At 38.6% G+C, this 18,437-nt stretch overlaps 1 protein-coding gene across 2 annotated transcripts in view; it reads left to right on the forward strand.

Annotated features, from left to right (window-relative positions):
* LOC127440447 (zinc finger SWIM domain-containing protein 5-like) overlaps nt 1–13,527 on the forward strand; it is a 59,069-nt gene extending 45,542 nt beyond the window's left edge. The window contains exons 7-15 of one of the 2 annotated variants that reach the window (XR_007897134.1): nt 556–702; nt 2,411–2,548; nt 6,448–6,705; nt 7,305–7,440; nt 8,760–8,917; nt 9,031–9,194; nt 9,601–9,682; nt 9,851–12,417; nt 12,528–13,527. Coding sequence is in view for 1 of the 2 variants with exons in the window: in XM_051697014.1 (XP_051552974.1) it covers nt 556–702; nt 2,411–2,548; nt 6,448–6,705; nt 7,305–7,440; nt 8,760–8,917; nt 9,031–9,194; nt 9,601–9,682; nt 9,851–10,713 (1,946 nt within the window). In the remaining variant the exon portion in view is untranslated. Of the gene's footprint in view, nt 1–555; nt 703–2,410; nt 2,549–6,447; nt 6,706–7,304; nt 7,441–8,759; nt 8,918–9,030; nt 9,195–9,600; nt 9,683–9,850 lie in introns of both variants that reach the window. The other variant, XM_051697014.1, reaches the window with a different exon arrangement.
* The last annotated feature ends 4,910 nt before the right edge of the window (nt 13,528–18,437 follow it).

Raw genomic sequence — 18,437 nt, forward strand, 5'->3', positions numbered from 1 at the left:
GAATTAGATTTTAGTTTTTTGCATTACAGTCGTTATTATGAAGCTGAATTTTCATGATAATGTCAGTACAAAATCTTAATAATCCTAAAAGTAAGCTCCATTTTTTTAAAATGTAGTTCTTCTTTCTATTTGTTTTTTTGTGATGAAATATGACCCGGCCATGTTCTTGACGGGTTTTGTGAGATTCAATAAAGAAATGTTTACATATTTTTCAACCATTTCAAGTCAACATGTAGCAATGTTGATTATATTCTCAGAAGCCAGTTCAGCAAAAGTCACCCCACAGCTAAAGGGTTTAGTACTGAGTGCTCTAATAGTGGGCCAGACTCTTGATCAGTAAGCCTGAGGTTTAAGTTAGGAAACATTCCTGTCAGTAAGGCCCTTCCTGCACAAGTGTTGTAATCTGTCTGATTTCACTTCTGCTCCAGGACCTGATGTAAGCAGCTTCCGTTAACATTTGGTCTGATTCTGCAACTCTAGTCTGATAAGTATCATTATTGTCCCAATGAGAGGTGTCCTATAATTTTATACTGTGTCATGTGACTTGTGTTCCAGATCACGTGCCTACAGCATGCGCCAGGGTGGATGCCCTGCGTTCCCATGGTTACCCCCGAGAAGCCTTGCGACTGGCTGTTTCCATAATCAACACCCTCCGTCTCCAACAACAACGACAGTTAGACATTTACAAGCATCAGAAGAAAGGTAACACACACTGACCATAACATACTCATACGGTATTTACCTGCCTTACAATAATGCCATAAAAAGTTACCAGAATGCCCCCAAAATGTTAAATGGTGGAAGATGCCTTTTTGTAATAAATTTTTTTTTTATAACATTTAATGTATTATTTTAGAGCTATCAAAATTAACGCGTTAACGCACATTATTAATTTACGGTGTTCAAGGTGTTAATATTTCTTAATTGTGATTAACTCATTTACCAATTTTCATATTAGATACTGGCATTTTATTCGGCTCTGAGTTCTAAACACTGGTTGGAATAGGGTGGAACCTTTGCGACGTACACTGACAACAGCGATTTAGGATCAGTGATCAAGTGATGGGTAAAGGACCTCTTACAAAACAAACACAGATGCACGTCAAGTCTTAACTGACACCTTAAAGGGAACGCTGTGGCAGGCTTGCTTGGAGTGCCCCCAGTTTCCCACTTTCAACCCTGCTAACCTTTCGAAGTGTCAGATAATGATTACTGGACAATGCGGGTAAAGTGTCATTATGTGGGCAGTGCTAGCCCTAAAAAGCAGAACAAGACGTTGTCTGCAGCGCATTTCATGTGGAGTTCAAAGCAGCAATTGACACCCTGACACGAATCATGTGCATTCCATATCCAAAGTGGATAGCCACAGCCTGCCAGCACGTTAATATTGTGGAGGATGAGGGTTTAATGTGCATTGCAATGAATACTCAACCCTGGGGACTAGTGCTTATAGTTAGTCAACCTCTCACTTAGACTTTGGAAATGTTTAATGTTACTTGATTTGGTGCTATTTTAGTACATTTCTGTCTTAATTCTGTGGAAGGATTTGTTTGGAAATGTTAATAAAGCATTATTGTTATATTTGTGTTTTGTTTTCTATCCTAAAAAGGAAATAAATAAATTCTGACAGGGAAAAAAGTATATAGAGTAAAATTTTAGCACTTTTAAATGAATGTGATTAATCGCGATTTAACTATATATATATATATATATATATATATATATATATATATATATATATATATATATATATATATATATATAAAGTAAAGTAAAAATCAAATACAAAGGGAAAATATTGACCCATAATAGACCTTTTTCACACTCCGGGTTTTGGACTAAACGATTGCAGGGTAAACATTGACTCTGGTGAGTGGGAGTGAATGGGAGATCAAAGCAAATTTTATTTTCACTTACCCATTTGCTCCAAGATCAAAATTATTTTTGAATGACTTCCCAGAAGAGAAAAAAAAAAATAGAGAACGGTGGATTAAGACAGTCAGATGGGAGATGATGCTAAAGTTACTGTCACTCACTCAGCAGCTGCAATAGAACCCCCCTCGCAGCTATGGTAACTCGTTTTGAGTAAACTAATTCCTGGGTAATATAACACAAAGCATAATGTTATAAATTTACACTCCATATTTAAAAAATGTTATAATATAAAAATGTTTGTTAGATCTACACTGCTGAATAAGGTGGAAACACATCACATTCTGTGAAAAAGGTCTATTAAAACTTAATTTCTGATACTGGTTGACACATTGAAAAAACCAGATATCTTTTTGTTTGAACTTTACGACTGATGATAATTAAAAAAAAGATCGCTTGTATTAATTTACAAGCAATGGCATGTAAATACTTTCATATGTTCTACATGAAGAATAAATATCTCTCATTCTGTCCTCAGATCTGCTGCAGAGGGGAATGACCAACACCACCAATCTGGAGGGCTGGGTGGGTCACCCCCTCGACCCCATTGGCTGCCTTTTCACCACCCTCACGGAGACATGTCGAGTGGAGGATGACAATACCATGGATACTGGAGGTACACAATTATAGGCTGTCAATATGTCTGCAGGCTTCTGTCCCTTTATGTCTCTCTAAGATGCCTTGGGCATTATTAGGTTCTTTACAATTGCTCTCCTTTTTAAGCAGTGTTAAGGGGAGCTATTATATCAGAAAGGTAATTCTACCCACACAGTAGTGTATAATGTATAAAATCAATCAGCATTTGCATTCCATACATCCCTTCTAGCTCAGACCAATGGAAAGTGTTGGCCATTGTATTCCTGTAGTAAGGAACCCACAGGGAGGTATTGTGTGCCTGAATAATACTGGCAAAGGGTACTGTGACTTGGGAGATTTTGTGCATATCTGTGTGCTTGTCCTGTTGTAGCATTCCCCTTTTGGCCACTCAGCTATAGCTTTTTTGGTGGTGTGTGTATGTGTGTGTCTGTAGTGTATATATTATTGTGTATGCTTATGTGTATGTGTGTACTAGAGAGCACAGCTCTTTGTTTGACACTGTTGCACAGTTGGAAACATCTGGCATGTGCTGGGATGGGGGCGGGCTTTAGGCTTTATCCAATCAAAATGTCCAAAGGTCAGGATCTTAGCTTAGCAGGACCAGAAACAGCAGCTGTAGCAGCAACAGTGTGGAAAGCCAAAACAATTTTCATAATTTACTGTAAACCCCATCTCTGGAAGGAGCACATTCCACAATAACTTGGTTAAATTTTTAGCGTCTATGAAGCAGGATCACTTGTTCAGACTTTTATGTCACCAGGTACTGGTAAATGGAGTAAATGAAGTCACTGGAGAGCGATGTGTCGTTCTGCTATGCAGTAAGATGATGGCAAACCCCTTGATCCCAGTTTGCTGTCCACTGTACAAACAGGATCAGCAAACAAGATACATTGCCAGTGAGATTTAAGTGAGCTGGTGTTGAGGGTCTTAGTTCTTATCAAACAGATGGTGTTTTTCTCTGATTTCATGCAAACACCCACAGACACTTGCATAGAGAGACCCTCGTCAATGCAGGAGGACATGGTTTTTAAGTAGTTAAGCACTGCCCAGTTGAAAGAGAGGCTGGTTTACTTCCTTGGCTGCCATTAGTTAGCTTACCCAAAAATGAAAATTTGGTCATTCTAAACCCATGCGACTTTCTTCAAACACAAAGACCCCGTTTCCACTTGGTATCAAGATGCGTCTTGGGTGATCTGATCACATGTGGTCAAGTAAGACACATCGCAGTTTACACCTGGTTGCCTAAATGTGTCTCCTGTAGGGTTGCAACGGTATGAGATTTTCATGGTACAATAACCGTCTCAGAAAATATCATGGTATTACACAATTATTATTACATGTTAAATTAACTACTTAATGAAAAATAACATCAGCTGTGTGAGCTTTAAATAATGTCCTATGATTATTAACAATTAACATATACTGTAGGTGCTCCTACAGTATATGCAGCTAGACTGCTCCTCTCTGTACCTTTAACTCAGTGGTTCTCAACTGTTTTTGCTTCAGGACACAGATTTTACATTGGAAATCAAGTGGTGACCCACCATAGTAAAAACGTAACCTGTATTTAATGTATCCTGGGTCGCATTTCTTTTATGTTGCATAGTTTTGAAGTACAAGGACATGCATCAAGTGACATTATATTATATATATATTATTATTATATATATTATTATATTATTATAAAATCTACAGGAAGTTTTCTCTCCCCCCTTTTAAAAATTGAAGAGCATATTTACTTAAATGAGCCCATTATTATCCCATTTGTTTCCTAATTTCAAACAGAATTCAAACAGAACATACATATTACACAGGAGGAAAAGCTCCTCATTATCATGGTTAGGTTAGTGTAGCTAGTCTTAAATAATAGTAATAATAATAATAATAATAAATTATAGTATTTATGAAAAAATAAGTACTAGCTAAACACATCTTGAAACTTTAACTACAACTTCCACTGTTGATATAAAATGAGGTCTAATAGATTCTACCTTTAGATTATTTCATATGAAACTATAACATTTTGTCAAATTATAACAGTTACTTTTACTCATGTAAAATCGCGAAACAATTTTGTAAATGTGATTTATAATGAAAAAAATTAGCGCATAGCACAGTGTTGCTCTTTTCCTCCTCAGTGCTGTTTAGCATGTCAGGGCTGCCTACTGTTTGAGAAGTTCGACTTGACTTCCTCTGTAACGCTTTAAACTAGAAAAGTCTCACTAGAATTGAAATTGGTCACATCGGTTTTGAGGTCTGCGAACTGCAATATCGAGGGAAGCCCGGTTGTTGCACGCACGCGCCAGCCAGAGAGACGAGCAGATCATGATCACGAGCTGGTTCTCTTACACTCGTGCGAAAGTGCAGATGAGAAGCCTTTAGCTGATTGCGAGATTATCATTAAATCTGCCTCGGCACTAAACTAACAATCAACAATACTTTTACAGCACTTTTCTCGGCTGCCGAAATATCTTCAATGGGAGAACCATGGCATTGTTCTTTCCCTGCTGTCCGCGACACAGTCCGAATAGACCTGCGACCCACCGGTTGAGAAACACTGCTTTAACTCACACACACACACACACACACACACACACTCACTTATGTCAGACCCCCTCGCCTCGCTTCTCTGACATTTTCTCCACTGCATGTGTATGTGTGGCGCAAGTTGACAGGCAGACGAGGAGGAAAGGAAATGCGCACGTGCAGGTGAGATTCTCTGTCCGGTTGCATTTTTTTTCTCAATACCGTAGATAAGCAAACGTACATGTTATGATAACCGTCAATTTTCATACTGTGGTATACTGTGAAACCGGTATACCGCTGCAATCCTAGTCTCCTGTTACCACTTGTGATTGGATTTGATGTATCATGTTGATATACATCAGTCACTATGTCAGTGTGTTACTTTATGACATTTAAGCACAACAAAGTCAGAAAAGACAAAGAAAGCTTTATTTCTCCCAGATGCAGCTGAAATTTAATCTAAGCACAAAAGCAACATTTCAGACAGAATTGTTCATCATTTTAGTGGATTGTTGCTGCAGATTTTTGTGCTTCTCATAAGTGTCCCTGCATGTTGGTATCAGACACACTGAAGAAGATCTGTGAAATTCTCGTGTGTGTGTGTGCGTGCGTGTCTGCTTTTTTAAATTTCCAGATCAGACAGTTTTTCTTTTTAAAGCCGCTCTTAACCGGCTAAGTTTAAACTTTTGTTTTAGTGCAGTGGTTGATTGACAGGTGAGGGGTGGTGCTTTGCTGCTTTTGGGACGCATACAGGACGGATTAGCGTTTACACCTCAAATGCAATGCGTTCACATTCGTATGTGGTTTTTGTGATCTGATCACAAAACTGTTTAGACCTGTATTTAGCACTGACCACATGAAATCGGATCACCAAAGATGCATCTTAATACCAGGTGGAAATGGGGTCGAAGAGATGCTATGCAGAATGTTGCTCCTTTAATTAGGGTTCCAACTGTCATGGAAAACTTGGAAATATCAGGGAATTTGCGAATTGTGATTTCCAGGCCTGAAAAGTCATGGAAAATAATAAAATCTCAATGTCATGGAAAAGTCATAGAAATTACTATAGTAAATATAGATTTTCCTTGATCTGCTCAGCTCTAAAATATTTAAATGACAAGAATTTACTTTTTGTGAGAGCAGTCTATATAAAATTATTTTTAAATATCCTAATCCATAAATGGAAAAGCCATGGAAAATAATTGGTCAAAAGGTGTGGGAACCGTGTTTAATGCTCATTCTCACTCAAAAATGTCAAACTTCCTACTAGACTTCATTCAGAACTGTAGGCTAGAGGATTGATGTAACCACAGTAAAGGGTAAGCATTGTGATGGGAGTAACATGCAATTTATCACTGTGAAATTAACAAACAACACCTTATGTCCTGACAGACTCAGGTGAACCCAAGATTCCAGTGTACCAGCATGTGCCAGTGTGGGGATGTCCAGACGGAGGGGAGTCGTACCTGGCACTGGCGCTAGAAGTTGCGCTAATGGGCATGGGGCAGCAGCGGCTGATGCCTGAGGGCCTGTACGCCCAGGACAAGGTGTGCCGCAACGAGGAGCAGATCGTGGTCAAGCTGCAGGAGATGGAGCTGGATGATGTATTAGTGCAGACACTCCGCAAGCAAGCTATCCTCCTTTTAGAAGGTACAAATAAACATTTAATTCAATACTGGAAAGTATTGGTTGAAAAAAATAGCTCACTCTAATAAAAAATGTATTGTGTTTTACCCAATATTTGTGTGTGCTGTCTGTGTTTTTATGCTTTTTATAGGATTGCTTGGTTAGAACATTTCCCATAACCTTGTCCCCCATGTAGATCTTAGTCTGCTTACATCTTTTCCTCCCCCTCCCTAGTGTGTGTGTGTGTGAGAGTGAAAGATCTGCAGGCTGGCCTCTGCAGTGTCCCCAACTCCCTTCCTCAAAACAGGCCACCCTGGATCTGAGCCTCCCACCGACATGCAATGTAACATTAGAGCAGACATCTGCCCTGCTACCAGGGAGGACAGACTCTGTCAAAGCCCAAGAGGCCTCGCCTGCCTGTTTGCCTTCTCATTGTCCTCCCCAGCCATCCCAGCAATGAATGATACGCTCCACTCAGATTGCTCTCTGACTTGCTGTGCATGTCCTCACTGACTTACCAGCCTCCTGTCCATCATGCCTGACTCTCCCCTCGAATTTGTTATGATGGACATGCTCAGTCATTTCTGATGTGGGTTTCTCTCTCTTTCTTGCTTTGTGTGCAGGTGGCCCCTTCAGTGGTCTGGGTGAGATCATTCACAGGGAGAGCGTTCCCATGCATACGTTTGCAAAGTACCTGTTCACTGCTCTCCTACCGCACAACACAGACCTGGCATACAAACTGGGCCTTCGTGCAATGAGGTGAGACTCAATTTCTCTCAATCCAAGGACCTCGGATATTAAAACATCTTATTAAACCTTTCTCTAGAAAATTTGACTCTGATTGATCAATTGTGTTTCTATGTTCAAACCTATATTTTGTATAATGACTGCTAAGTTGCAAGCAATATACTTGCAGAGCTGTGCCAGTTTCTCCCATATCGGCTTCTTTCCTTTCACATAATAAAATAATTTCAACTCGGTAGTCAATATTTCCTGTTCATATACTAACATTGCAAGTAGCCGTGTAATAAGTGGGATAGTGTAGAGTCAGCTGGTCATTATTGCAATATAAACCCCTTCAGGGTGATACCCGATCAGTAAAGTCCTGATCACCCTCTCAGGGTTTATTTTGCGATAATGAATGGCTGACTGTGTATTATCTCGTACATATTTGTTTACGGTAGATACAGCTTCACAAATTCCATGTTGTATTTTCTTTTGTCAATTTTTATGTCCATAAGAAATGTGTGCTCAAGATGTTTTTATTTTCAGTTATGGTGCACAGCTCCTCTAATCCAATCAAATTTCCACGTGATGTACAAGTTGCATTTTCACGGCTTTGTGCTCTCTTGCTACAACTGTATAAAACCTCTGTGGGACATTATTACTGTATATCTGCACTGAGGCATCATTATCTGAGTCTAGCTCATCAGAGTCCTCACTAATACACAATCAATAGCACTGCTCCCTCTGCGCCCCCTGAGGCTGAGGCTGCTGTGGTCTAATATGTTCACTCAGACAGGAGTAGCATAGCATAGAGTGCTATTTCCACACACTTGCCATCAGACAGAGCTAGATGTAATCAGAGCACTGATATTGCACTTTACAATAAGGCTGTATACATTAACATTAGTTTAACACAATAGTTAACATAAACTAACAATGAACTATACTTTTACAGCATGTATTAATCTTGGTTAATGTTAATTTCTCTGCATTGATTTTTAACATTGAAGTTGTTTACCTTAATATGCATTAATGCATTATGGACTAACAAAGAACAATGGTATATTAATAATTTATCTTTTTCCAAGATTAATAAATTAAGTAATAAGTTTCAAATATAAATGGTTAGTTTTAGTTTGATACCTAATGCATTTACTAATGTTAATATACTGTATAGTTGAACCTAATTGCAAAGTGTTACTGCTATCTTTCACTAGACTACTATGCTAAACTCTGTTCAAAACAGTAGTGCATCCTAAATCTGAAACGAATGAACACTTGCTGATATAGGTCTTGTTAGTGTCTTGTATTGCGAGTATGTGACTCATCTAATCTAATCGTGTTTACTGCAGACTTCCAGTGCTGGAGTCCACAGCTCCATCCAGTGACATCGGGCACCCTCACCATGGCATCTCCATAGTGCCTAGCAGATACCCACGCTGGTTCACACTGGGTCACCTGGAGTCCCAGCAATGCGAGCTGGCCTCCACCATGCTTACTGCTGCTAAGGGTGAGTGCTGCACTGTAACGCGCAATGGATCGTGTGTAATGTTAATACATTTGTGATCTTAATTTTATGCTTTGTGCCAAGTTTAGCTAAGAGAATTCTGTGTTCTGTCTTAGGTGATATGTTGAGATTGCGGACTGTGTTGGAAGCCATTCAGAAGCACATCCACTCTTCTTCCCTCATCTTCAAACTGGCTCAGGATGCCTTCAAGATCGCCACTCCAGCAGATAACCCTCCTGATATCACTCTGCTCAATGTAGCATTGGAGCTTGGCCTTCAGGTAAACTTGATTGGTCCTTGCATAATATCTTGTTTGAAAGTTCAAATTTATTTTTAATTTTTTTTTGACAACATTTGTTAATCTTTGATTAATGGTAGTTTATGAATGTACAACTGACCATTGTTAGTTTATGTTAGTTTATAATGCATTAATTAATGATGGCATATACAATTTAACTTTTAATATTAAATAATTTGTATATAAATTAAGGACCAAGATGGAAAAAGTGCTGTAAAAGTATTGTTGATTGTTAGTGTGTGTGTGTGTGTGTGTGTGTATGTGTGTGTGTGTGTGTATATATATATATATATATATATATTATATATATATAGCAGTGTATGTATTTATTCCTGTATACTGTTGTGCATCTTTTGTGTGTCTAATACAATATGACATTTCTCTGCAGGTGATGAGAATGACCCTTTCCACACTCAACTGGAGGCGGAGGGAGATGGTTCGCTGGCTAGTCACGTGTGCTACTGAAGTCGGTGTGTATCATACATAATCTCCTCCTCTCCTTCCTGATTTTTTGTACATTTTTCCTATTCCAAGCTGAAATGAACAATGAAATCATTGTTGTACTGAAATAAACTAAATGCATGAAGCACTAAAAGGTGCACACCTTTAATCTGAGTTGTTCTATTGCACCATTGTAGGTCTAAGAGCATTGGTCAGCATCTTACAGAGCTGGTACACTCTCTTCACCCCCACTGAAGCCACCAGTATAGTGGCAGCTACAGTGATGTCCCACAACACCATCCTGCGCCTGAGCCTCGACTACCCGCAGCGGGAGGAGCTTGCCAGCTGTGCGCGCACTCTGGCCCTGCAGTGCGCCATGAAAGACCCCCAAAACTGCGCCCTGTCTGCCCTCACCCTCTGCGAGAAGGACCACATCGCCTTCGAGACAGCCTATCAGATCGTCATCGACGCCGCCTCCACAGGCATGACCTACTCTCAGCTCTTCACCATTGCCCGCTACATGGAGCACCGCGGGTACCCCCTTCGAGCCTTTAAACTGGCATCTCTCGCCATGACCCACTTGAACCTGGCCTACAACCAAGACACACATCCGGCCATCAACGACGTGCTGTGGGCTTGCGCTCTCAGCCACTCCCTGGGTAAAAACGAGTTGGCCGCCATCATCCCCTTGGTGGTCAAGAGCGTTCACTGTGCCACCGTGCTCTCTGACATTCTGCGCCGCTGTACCATGACGGCCCCCGGTCTGGCTGGCATACCTGGCAGGCGAAACTCAGGCAAGCTTATGAGCACTGACAAAGCACCATTGAGACAGCTACTGGATGCCACTATTAGCGCCTACATCAACACCACCCACTCCCGCCTCACACACATCAGCCCACGCCACTACGGAGAGTTCATAGAGTTCCTCAGTAAGGCACGAGAGACCTTCCTATTGGCCCAAGACGGCCACATTCAGTTTGCCCAGTTTATAGACAACCTCAAACAGATCTATAAGGGCAAGAAGAAACTCATGATGTTGGTACGGGAACGTTTTGGTTGAACCTCAACTGACAATAACAGGAGACTTATTCTTCTTTCATTCTTCATTTATTTAAGGCATTATTTCATTCTTTTTTGTCATCTTTGGTGAATTTTTAATATTTTACTAGTTTTGTCTTTTTTTTTTTTTTCTTTTTTTCTTTTTCTTTTTTTTTTTTCCTTTTTTTATCGTGAACAATCCTTGTTCACTAAATTATTCTACCAGGTTGAACCTGTGGAGGGGAGAACAAGTGTAATTATGATGATGTTTTTGTTTTGGCTTATTTTTGATTTTGTTTAATTGAGATATTGTGATAAAAATGTAAAAGTGGCACATAAAGAGAAACCAAATGATTTTGTGGTAAATTTGAGCTTGGGCTACCCTCATGGGTGATTGTTAGTTTTGGAAGAAGCTTAAAAACACTCGAAACAAATGGTCATTCCTGAAACACTTGCACAAAGTGTTTTTGTCATACCTCGATCGTATTTTAAGGATCAACTTTAACTCTCTGGAAAAGGCCTGATTTTGAGAGTGAACCATGGAGGGGTGAAACAGCCGAGATTCAGATGGGCACATCACCTCAAACTCAAACAACCATGACTCAAGCAAGCCACAAGACATGAGGCCTCCCCTGTCTGCTGTGTTTGTTACTATCAGCTCATCTTATATCTCCACTTCAAGATTCAGTGTGAGTACTTTTGAGGAAGATGAAGACATTGACAAAAAAAGAGAATACCTGTGTGCTAAATCCTTCTATATTTGATTGTGAAGGGCACACCTGAGAATGCTATTTCTAAATGTCCTGAATTTGAACCAAACAGATATATTTACCGACCAGAGTCTAACATAATCAGCCATGTATATTTCTCTGTTACCTCCCTGTGAAAAAACAAAACAGAAACAAAAAGACATGTGAGATTGATTAGCAGTAATAATATTTATGTACTAGCACTTCATTAAATTACACCCCTTACATGGCACATTCGGATCAGCAATTATTAACTGTGTACAAATTAGTTTAATTGTATAGATGTGCAGATATGACTAAAGATAAATGCTTTAGCGAAAAATGGCTATATTGGCAGATAGTTGAGCAAATTACTTGGCATTAAAGTGTACCATAATATCTTCCACATTCCATGACCTCTGCCCTCCACAAATGCCCCAGTGGATCTGAACACTTAGAATGCACTCTGCGGCTTCCATCTGAAGGAAACGAGATAAGAGGAAACGAGAAGAGAGATGCTCAACTCCGTTCTCAGGGAATCACTTAAAGAAAAAACAGAAAAAAAGTAGCATAAGCATTTAAGATATTGTAAATATGAAAGTGTCAATTCAAAAATTGTAAAGTTATAATTATTTATGAAAACTGTATGTTTTTTCTTTTCGGATACTTGAATTTGTTGGGCTGGGAATGTGACAACCGTAAGAAAAAAAACTTCAAAACATTTCTCAGGTGCTCCTGTGTACATTTCTGATTTACGTTTTTTATTATTTGTATCTTTTTTTTTATTTTATTTTATTTTTTTTATTTTATTTTTTTGCAAGAGGAAGCATGTAAAGATTGAAGAAAGGAGAGGACAAACGTTTATGAACAGACTATGCAGAACCACTTCTCGAATTTGCCCTCTTCCCCTTGATCTTCCTCTGTCTTTTCCCCTTGTGGATGTTCCTTGTTTGGCTTGGAGGTGGAGGCGCTCTCCCTAAATACAACAGTTTGTATCTGTAAGTAATCTGCACGAGCTGCAAATATGATGGACTTTGCCTTTGATCTATATATGACTATTTACTTTAAAGCCTTATAGTCTTTTCTGAAAGCACTGCATGTGTTTCAGGACATTGTGTTGCCAGTGTCAATGGAGTACAGCACAGAAAAATGGACCTACACCTTCAGATGGCCCAAATAAGGAAGAAGGGCATCAGCTACTGTTTTCCTTTGTGATGACATGGTCAACACACTTTTGTGTCGTGATATCCTGTATTGGGGCTTATTGAGGGCAATGAGGCCTGTCCGTTTAGAGGTTGTGACTTACCATTGCCTAATTAAACACTGTTGTTTCATTAATGGCTAAATCTTAAGGAGATTTCTAAATATTGATGTTATGATTGGTCAGTTTTATTTAAATGGTTTGCTGGTTTCCATTTTGGTTAGCTTTGTTCACAGCATTAGTTTCAATGTTCATATTAATTGCCTCAACTGTGGCATCCTCAAAGTGTTAGTCACGTTATGCAGCCTTAGTTCCTTAACCTCCTCAGTCAGGGAGATCAATGGAAGAACCTGAAAAAGTTAACAGATTAGGGAAATTTTCCTTTTTTTTTTTTTTTTTCTGCAGGATGATCATAGTGTTGCCTGTTCGATTAAAATAAAAAATACAAAAAGACAGGAAAAAAAAATAAGCATTTTCTGTATCTAACTTGTTGGTCCAATGGCATTACAAAAAGAGAATAACCTGGCTTTTGATTTCTCTCTCTCTCCCATACTCTTTAAGTGTCTGTATGTGTTAACTGTACCAGTGTTTTGATCTGTCCCTAGAGTTTAGAAGGAAAAAAATAATAATTGCTGGTAGAGATTGTTCACTAGTTCATCTACTGTTTAATTTTGTTTCGTTTTAATTTAAGGGAAGTGTTTGTCGCCTCTTTGTGCTACTGAATTATAAAAAGGTATCCAGTATTTGTTGCCACAAAAGTATAGTTCATCAACACTTTTCGTTTGTGCAACCTCTTGAGCTAATGTCTATAAACAAAATTTATTACTATTTATGTAATGCTACTACCATTTTATATGATTTGTGTTGAATTTCAGTGCTTTTCTATAAATAAAGTGTGAAACACGTAGTTTGCCTCGCATATGATATGTGTCACAGCTACTGTAGTCTGCAGCCAGTTGCATCAAACCTATTAAATTAAGAAACCCTAAGGAATAATACCTTTCCAATTATTATTATTATTAATAATAAGGGTTTTCCTAAACATTAAGGTATATGGTGCTACCAGGTACTGGGCCGTAAGACCCCATGAATTGGTCAAAAAGAATTTGATTATTTCCTGTCTTGACATATTTCCCATTAAATTAAAAAGTTGGGGCAGTACATATCGAAAGGCTTGTCCCTTTTTTTTTCTTTTCTTTTTTTTTAAATGGCCAATAGCCTTCTTTATAGTTCATGCTACAACTCAAAACCACACTAAGCTATTTTCTTTGCAATCAATTAATGATTGGGAAAGGAAATAAAGTAATACCAAAAAAAGTACGAGCATTGTTGCAACCAAAAACACATGAACAAACAATGCTAAGCAGGTGGTGTTTATAATTTACAGGGAGGGGATATTCTTGTTCTGAAGCATTTTATTGGGCAAGAATTAGACAATTAATATTCATCAGTATTTTGGTCTTTTCCTAGAAGACTATACATCTGAAATGGGCAATCTTGCTAAGTTAATTGTCAATTTTTGGAAGAACACTACTAGATGGCCTCAAAACTAACAGACAAAGACAAAAACCTACAAAATTTTAATTCCACTGGGTCTTTAATATACACCAACGCACACTAATATTGATGCAGTTGTGATAAATGCTTAATAGTTTGTGGCAAAATGCACTTCACATCTTGTCCAGACTATATCTTTAGCTCTCCTCCTATCACCACTTTGGAAACTAAGTGTCTGAAATCACAATAAACACCATGAAAACCTTGTGTCAGAGTGATAAAAATGTGTTAGAGATGCAGCCGACAGGAACAATGCTCTTTGGGTCTGTTTATACAAACCATCCCATCAATCAGGTTCCCCTCAGCTGCTGCTCTTCATTGTGTCTTGGACCTGGTGCAGCGCTCTGCTCCTGTGAGGGACCACTGAGTAAGTGTTTGTCAAGCATGGCAGCGTTGCTGGCTGAAATATGGATGGGGCTGGCACTGTAAGCCATGCTGTACAGAGAAGGCATTTCCTTAGCTCAGTGATTTAGCAGAAGTGACACCAGGAAAAGGGAGACAAGTAATTGGCTTTCCCACCTTGTTTTGAGTTTCCAGTGTGGGCTGGGCTGTCAGATTGGAGCGAGTAGGCGCTTGGCTTTGTTTGTAAGTGTAACAATGTTTGAACTCTAGAGAGCCTTTTCTTTAATTAGATCTCAACCCATCATCAGAAAAAGGAAGTCTTAAAAAGCAGTCATGAAACACGCAAGCCTGTCAGGCAACTCTGAGAATGATTATGCTTTGGGCAGGTTTGTGCAGTGAGAGAGAGCCTTGTCCTCTGCACCCTGCATGGCAGGTTCTGCTGTCAGCGTAATCACACATTGTGTTCTTAGGGGAGCTGATTTGCAGAGCTTTGTTCTGCTGCTCTGATTTCCCCAGAATCCTTCTGTAATTGGGCTGTTGGAAGACTGGGTAAGGGCAGCTTGGGACTTTTTAGGTGGGGGGTGGAGCATAGTGAATTATGGAAGGGTGAGCATATTTTGAGATAACCAGATAGAAGATCAAGTCATAATGCAATAAATTTATATGGAATGCTGTATTAACATGGCCTGAAGAAGAAAAAAAAAAAAAATCTGCATTTTATTGATTTTACCACGAGAAAAGGGATGTTCTTTGGGACAGCACAAAGCGAAGTGCTAAAGTCCCCTTTTCTGACCCGAATGACTTACTGCTTTTATAAAACGGCATCAACAGCAGTATGATAAAAGACACCAATGTTCAATAAACAGATACTTTTAATATTTATACTATTAATAATTATCAGAATAAACAATTCTTACAGCAAGTTATATTGTGCATTGACCTAACGGTTAGCTGTTTGCAACTGCCAAGCAATGTAACAACTTGCATTTATAGAGTGCGGCAGTCAGGTTCCAGAAGTAAAACATTTATTTTCTCCACAGAAGAACTGATTTTTAAAGATAACTTATAAACCTAAAGAAAGACCTGCTCTGAGCTTCGAGGATGTTGTTCAGTAAATGCTTCTGTGGAAGTCATCAGTCCACATTAACTTTTATTGCAATTTAAAAAAAACTAAATTGCCCACTCCCATGACACTCTGTGAATGCTGCAATCAACTAAGAAACAAGTTTCCCTACACTCTGCTTACATAATTGTGTATATCTCAATATTTTGCAATTAAATTCAAATATACTGTTTCTAAACTCAAACTTTTTAATGTTGTGATTCACCTCGGAGCTGTTTGGTTTATGGCTTAGAACACTTTTATGAAGATTTTTATGTAATCCCTGTGGAAAAACTAATGTTAAAAACACATGCGGTGTCATGCAATATTGACATGAAATCCTGTCCCTCTTGGGTAGTTGTTTGTAATGCCTGATCAGAAGTATCTGTTACTAATTCCTTTTGTTGCGATCACACAAATGCAGTAAGTAAATACAGTACTACTTTATCTATTTACCATATAGTACAAAAATAAATGTTTGTGCTGATTATGTTAGCTTGCTAACTGTGGGAATTGTATGATGGAATGTTACCTTAGTAGGCTAATCGGTTAGCATGCAAACTGAAGACACCAAGAAAAATTATTAATTTGACCATTTGTTGCTTTGGTTATTTCATGTGAGATGTCGTATGTTTCAATGTACAATTTATGTATTTTTTATGATTATGATTAAATGAATCTTCATGATATTGCAGGATTTCCGATCAGGCACCGTAGAGTACTCAAAACTGAAATCGCTTGATTTCAAGTGTAAAACAGCATTTTATGGGGGGACTTAATATTGCATAACAGCAGAACCAAGGCGGCTGAAAAAAATGGGCAAACACAACAGATTCGATCACGACTCATCCAATCAGAATTTTTAGCATAAAAAAAAATCTATTAATACATCAGTTTAATGACTCCATAAACATGCTGGATGGTAAGAATGACTGAAAACTCCACCAAAGTCTTAAGTCCTCTACTGCCCATTCACTAATATTTCGAATCAGTCTTGGGCCAAACCCCACAAAACACTCCCATCTGATAAAGCAGTGATAGAGACAGGACATGACAATTGATGTACAGCCTGCTGTCTTGAGAAACATATTGGATTTTCAGGCCTGCTGATTTGCTGAGAGATTGAGCCTGAAGCCCCACAAACCCCCACGTTTCGTCCCCCTTGTGGCTTCTTAAAGGAGGCCTTGGGGTATTCAGCTTTTTTTTATTATTGTGGATTCATTGTTGCAATTAAAACTAATGCCAGGAGCCCCTTGAGATAACACAGAATAAGCGTGTGCATGTATGTTTCTGCTTGTGCCTCTCTAGGAAAACGGCCCAGCCCCCTCAATCACAGCTGTGCTCTATGGACACAAACAAGAGGCGAGCGACGGGCTTAAAAAATCCTACTACACCAATCAGCAAATTGATAACATGACATTTTTCCTTTCACTGGGGCTTACAGCACCTAACACACAGTCAAGGCCAGACTTACCCTACATTGTGGAAACAGTAAAAGAGGGCTGCAGCTGCCACCATTTCATGCTAAATAACTGTATGTTTGGAGAAATATCTATCATGTTTCAATTTGCAGTCTGTGGTTTCTTGTGAAACAGACAGTCTGAAGTAAACAACTTTACCCTCATGATCTGTTTGGGATCTGAGAGACCCTTTGGCCATTTAAATAACTAGAAAAAATAGCTAGAAAAATACTTCACATTGAAGTTTCATGGTGATACTTCATAACCTTTCCTAATCTTATGAGAATCGATTCTAAACACATTTTTTCAATAACTCACTTCAACTGGCCTCAATGAAAAATGTTATATTACTTATGTTAGCGGTTTTTGCGCAGAGACATGAAAAAATGGGATGCATTTTCTCATAAGATTCTCTGATTGGTGTACAAACTGTACATACACTCCTGCAACTTGTTAATTTTTGTCTACAATGTGTTTTTGTCAGGGATAAATTTGTCACATTTCTGAAAAGTACATGCATATTTTGTGTTAAAACCAAGGGATAAAGCTTAAAAAATATCTTGCCTTTGACTAGGTCAGGGGTGAGGAACCTTTTTTCCATTAAGGGCCATTTGAGTATTTACAAAATTATTCGCGGGCTATACAATTGCTTGCAATTTCTGATTGTGGGTTGACATTAATGTAAATGCATTCCGTTACATGCTCACACACCAAAAACAATAAAAGGTCTGTCTATTATACAATATTTTGTGTTGTTATCATTTAAAATTATTTTTAAACATTATTTGAAAGGAAATTTTTTTTTTTTTTCAGGTTAATTGAATCAAGGCCATTTTTTGCTTTTCAAATTATTTCTCAAATGGCCTCACGGGCGTTTAAAATGGTCTTGCGGGCCTTATACGGCCCTGAAGCCTGACGTTCCCCACCCCTGGACTAGGTCATTCAAAAGGTTTTAAAATTATTATTATTTTATTTGCTATTGAAACTTAATCTCAGCTAAACATGAAGGTTAAACTGAAATTAAAAAAGTAATTATAGAATTTATACTGTTTTTGTTATTGCTGAACAAACTATTGATTTGAAATCTCATGTCAAAAATGCAGTTTTAGGTACTCAATTGGAGCTCTAACTTGATGGAAACATGTTATCTATTAATTCTCATAAATCCTTGTTTTGAAGATCGGGGTTCTTCAAAAACATCTGGCATACATCACATCACATGATGTTGCTGGGGAATCCCACTCCCACACTCCCAAATACAAAAACAACTGGATTTAAGGATTTGCTTACCCAGGGTGCTTATTTGTCATTTGCTATTTCGCCTGGTGGGATTAACATTTCTATTACTAAGAGCAA

The sequence above is a fragment of the Myxocyprinus asiaticus genome, chromosome 5, assembly GCF_019703515.2.
Source record: "Myxocyprinus asiaticus isolate MX2 ecotype Aquarium Trade chromosome 5, UBuf_Myxa_2, whole genome shotgun sequence".
In the NCBI taxonomy this organism is placed as follows: Eukaryota; Metazoa; Chordata; class Actinopteri; order Cypriniformes; family Catostomidae; genus Myxocyprinus; species Myxocyprinus asiaticus.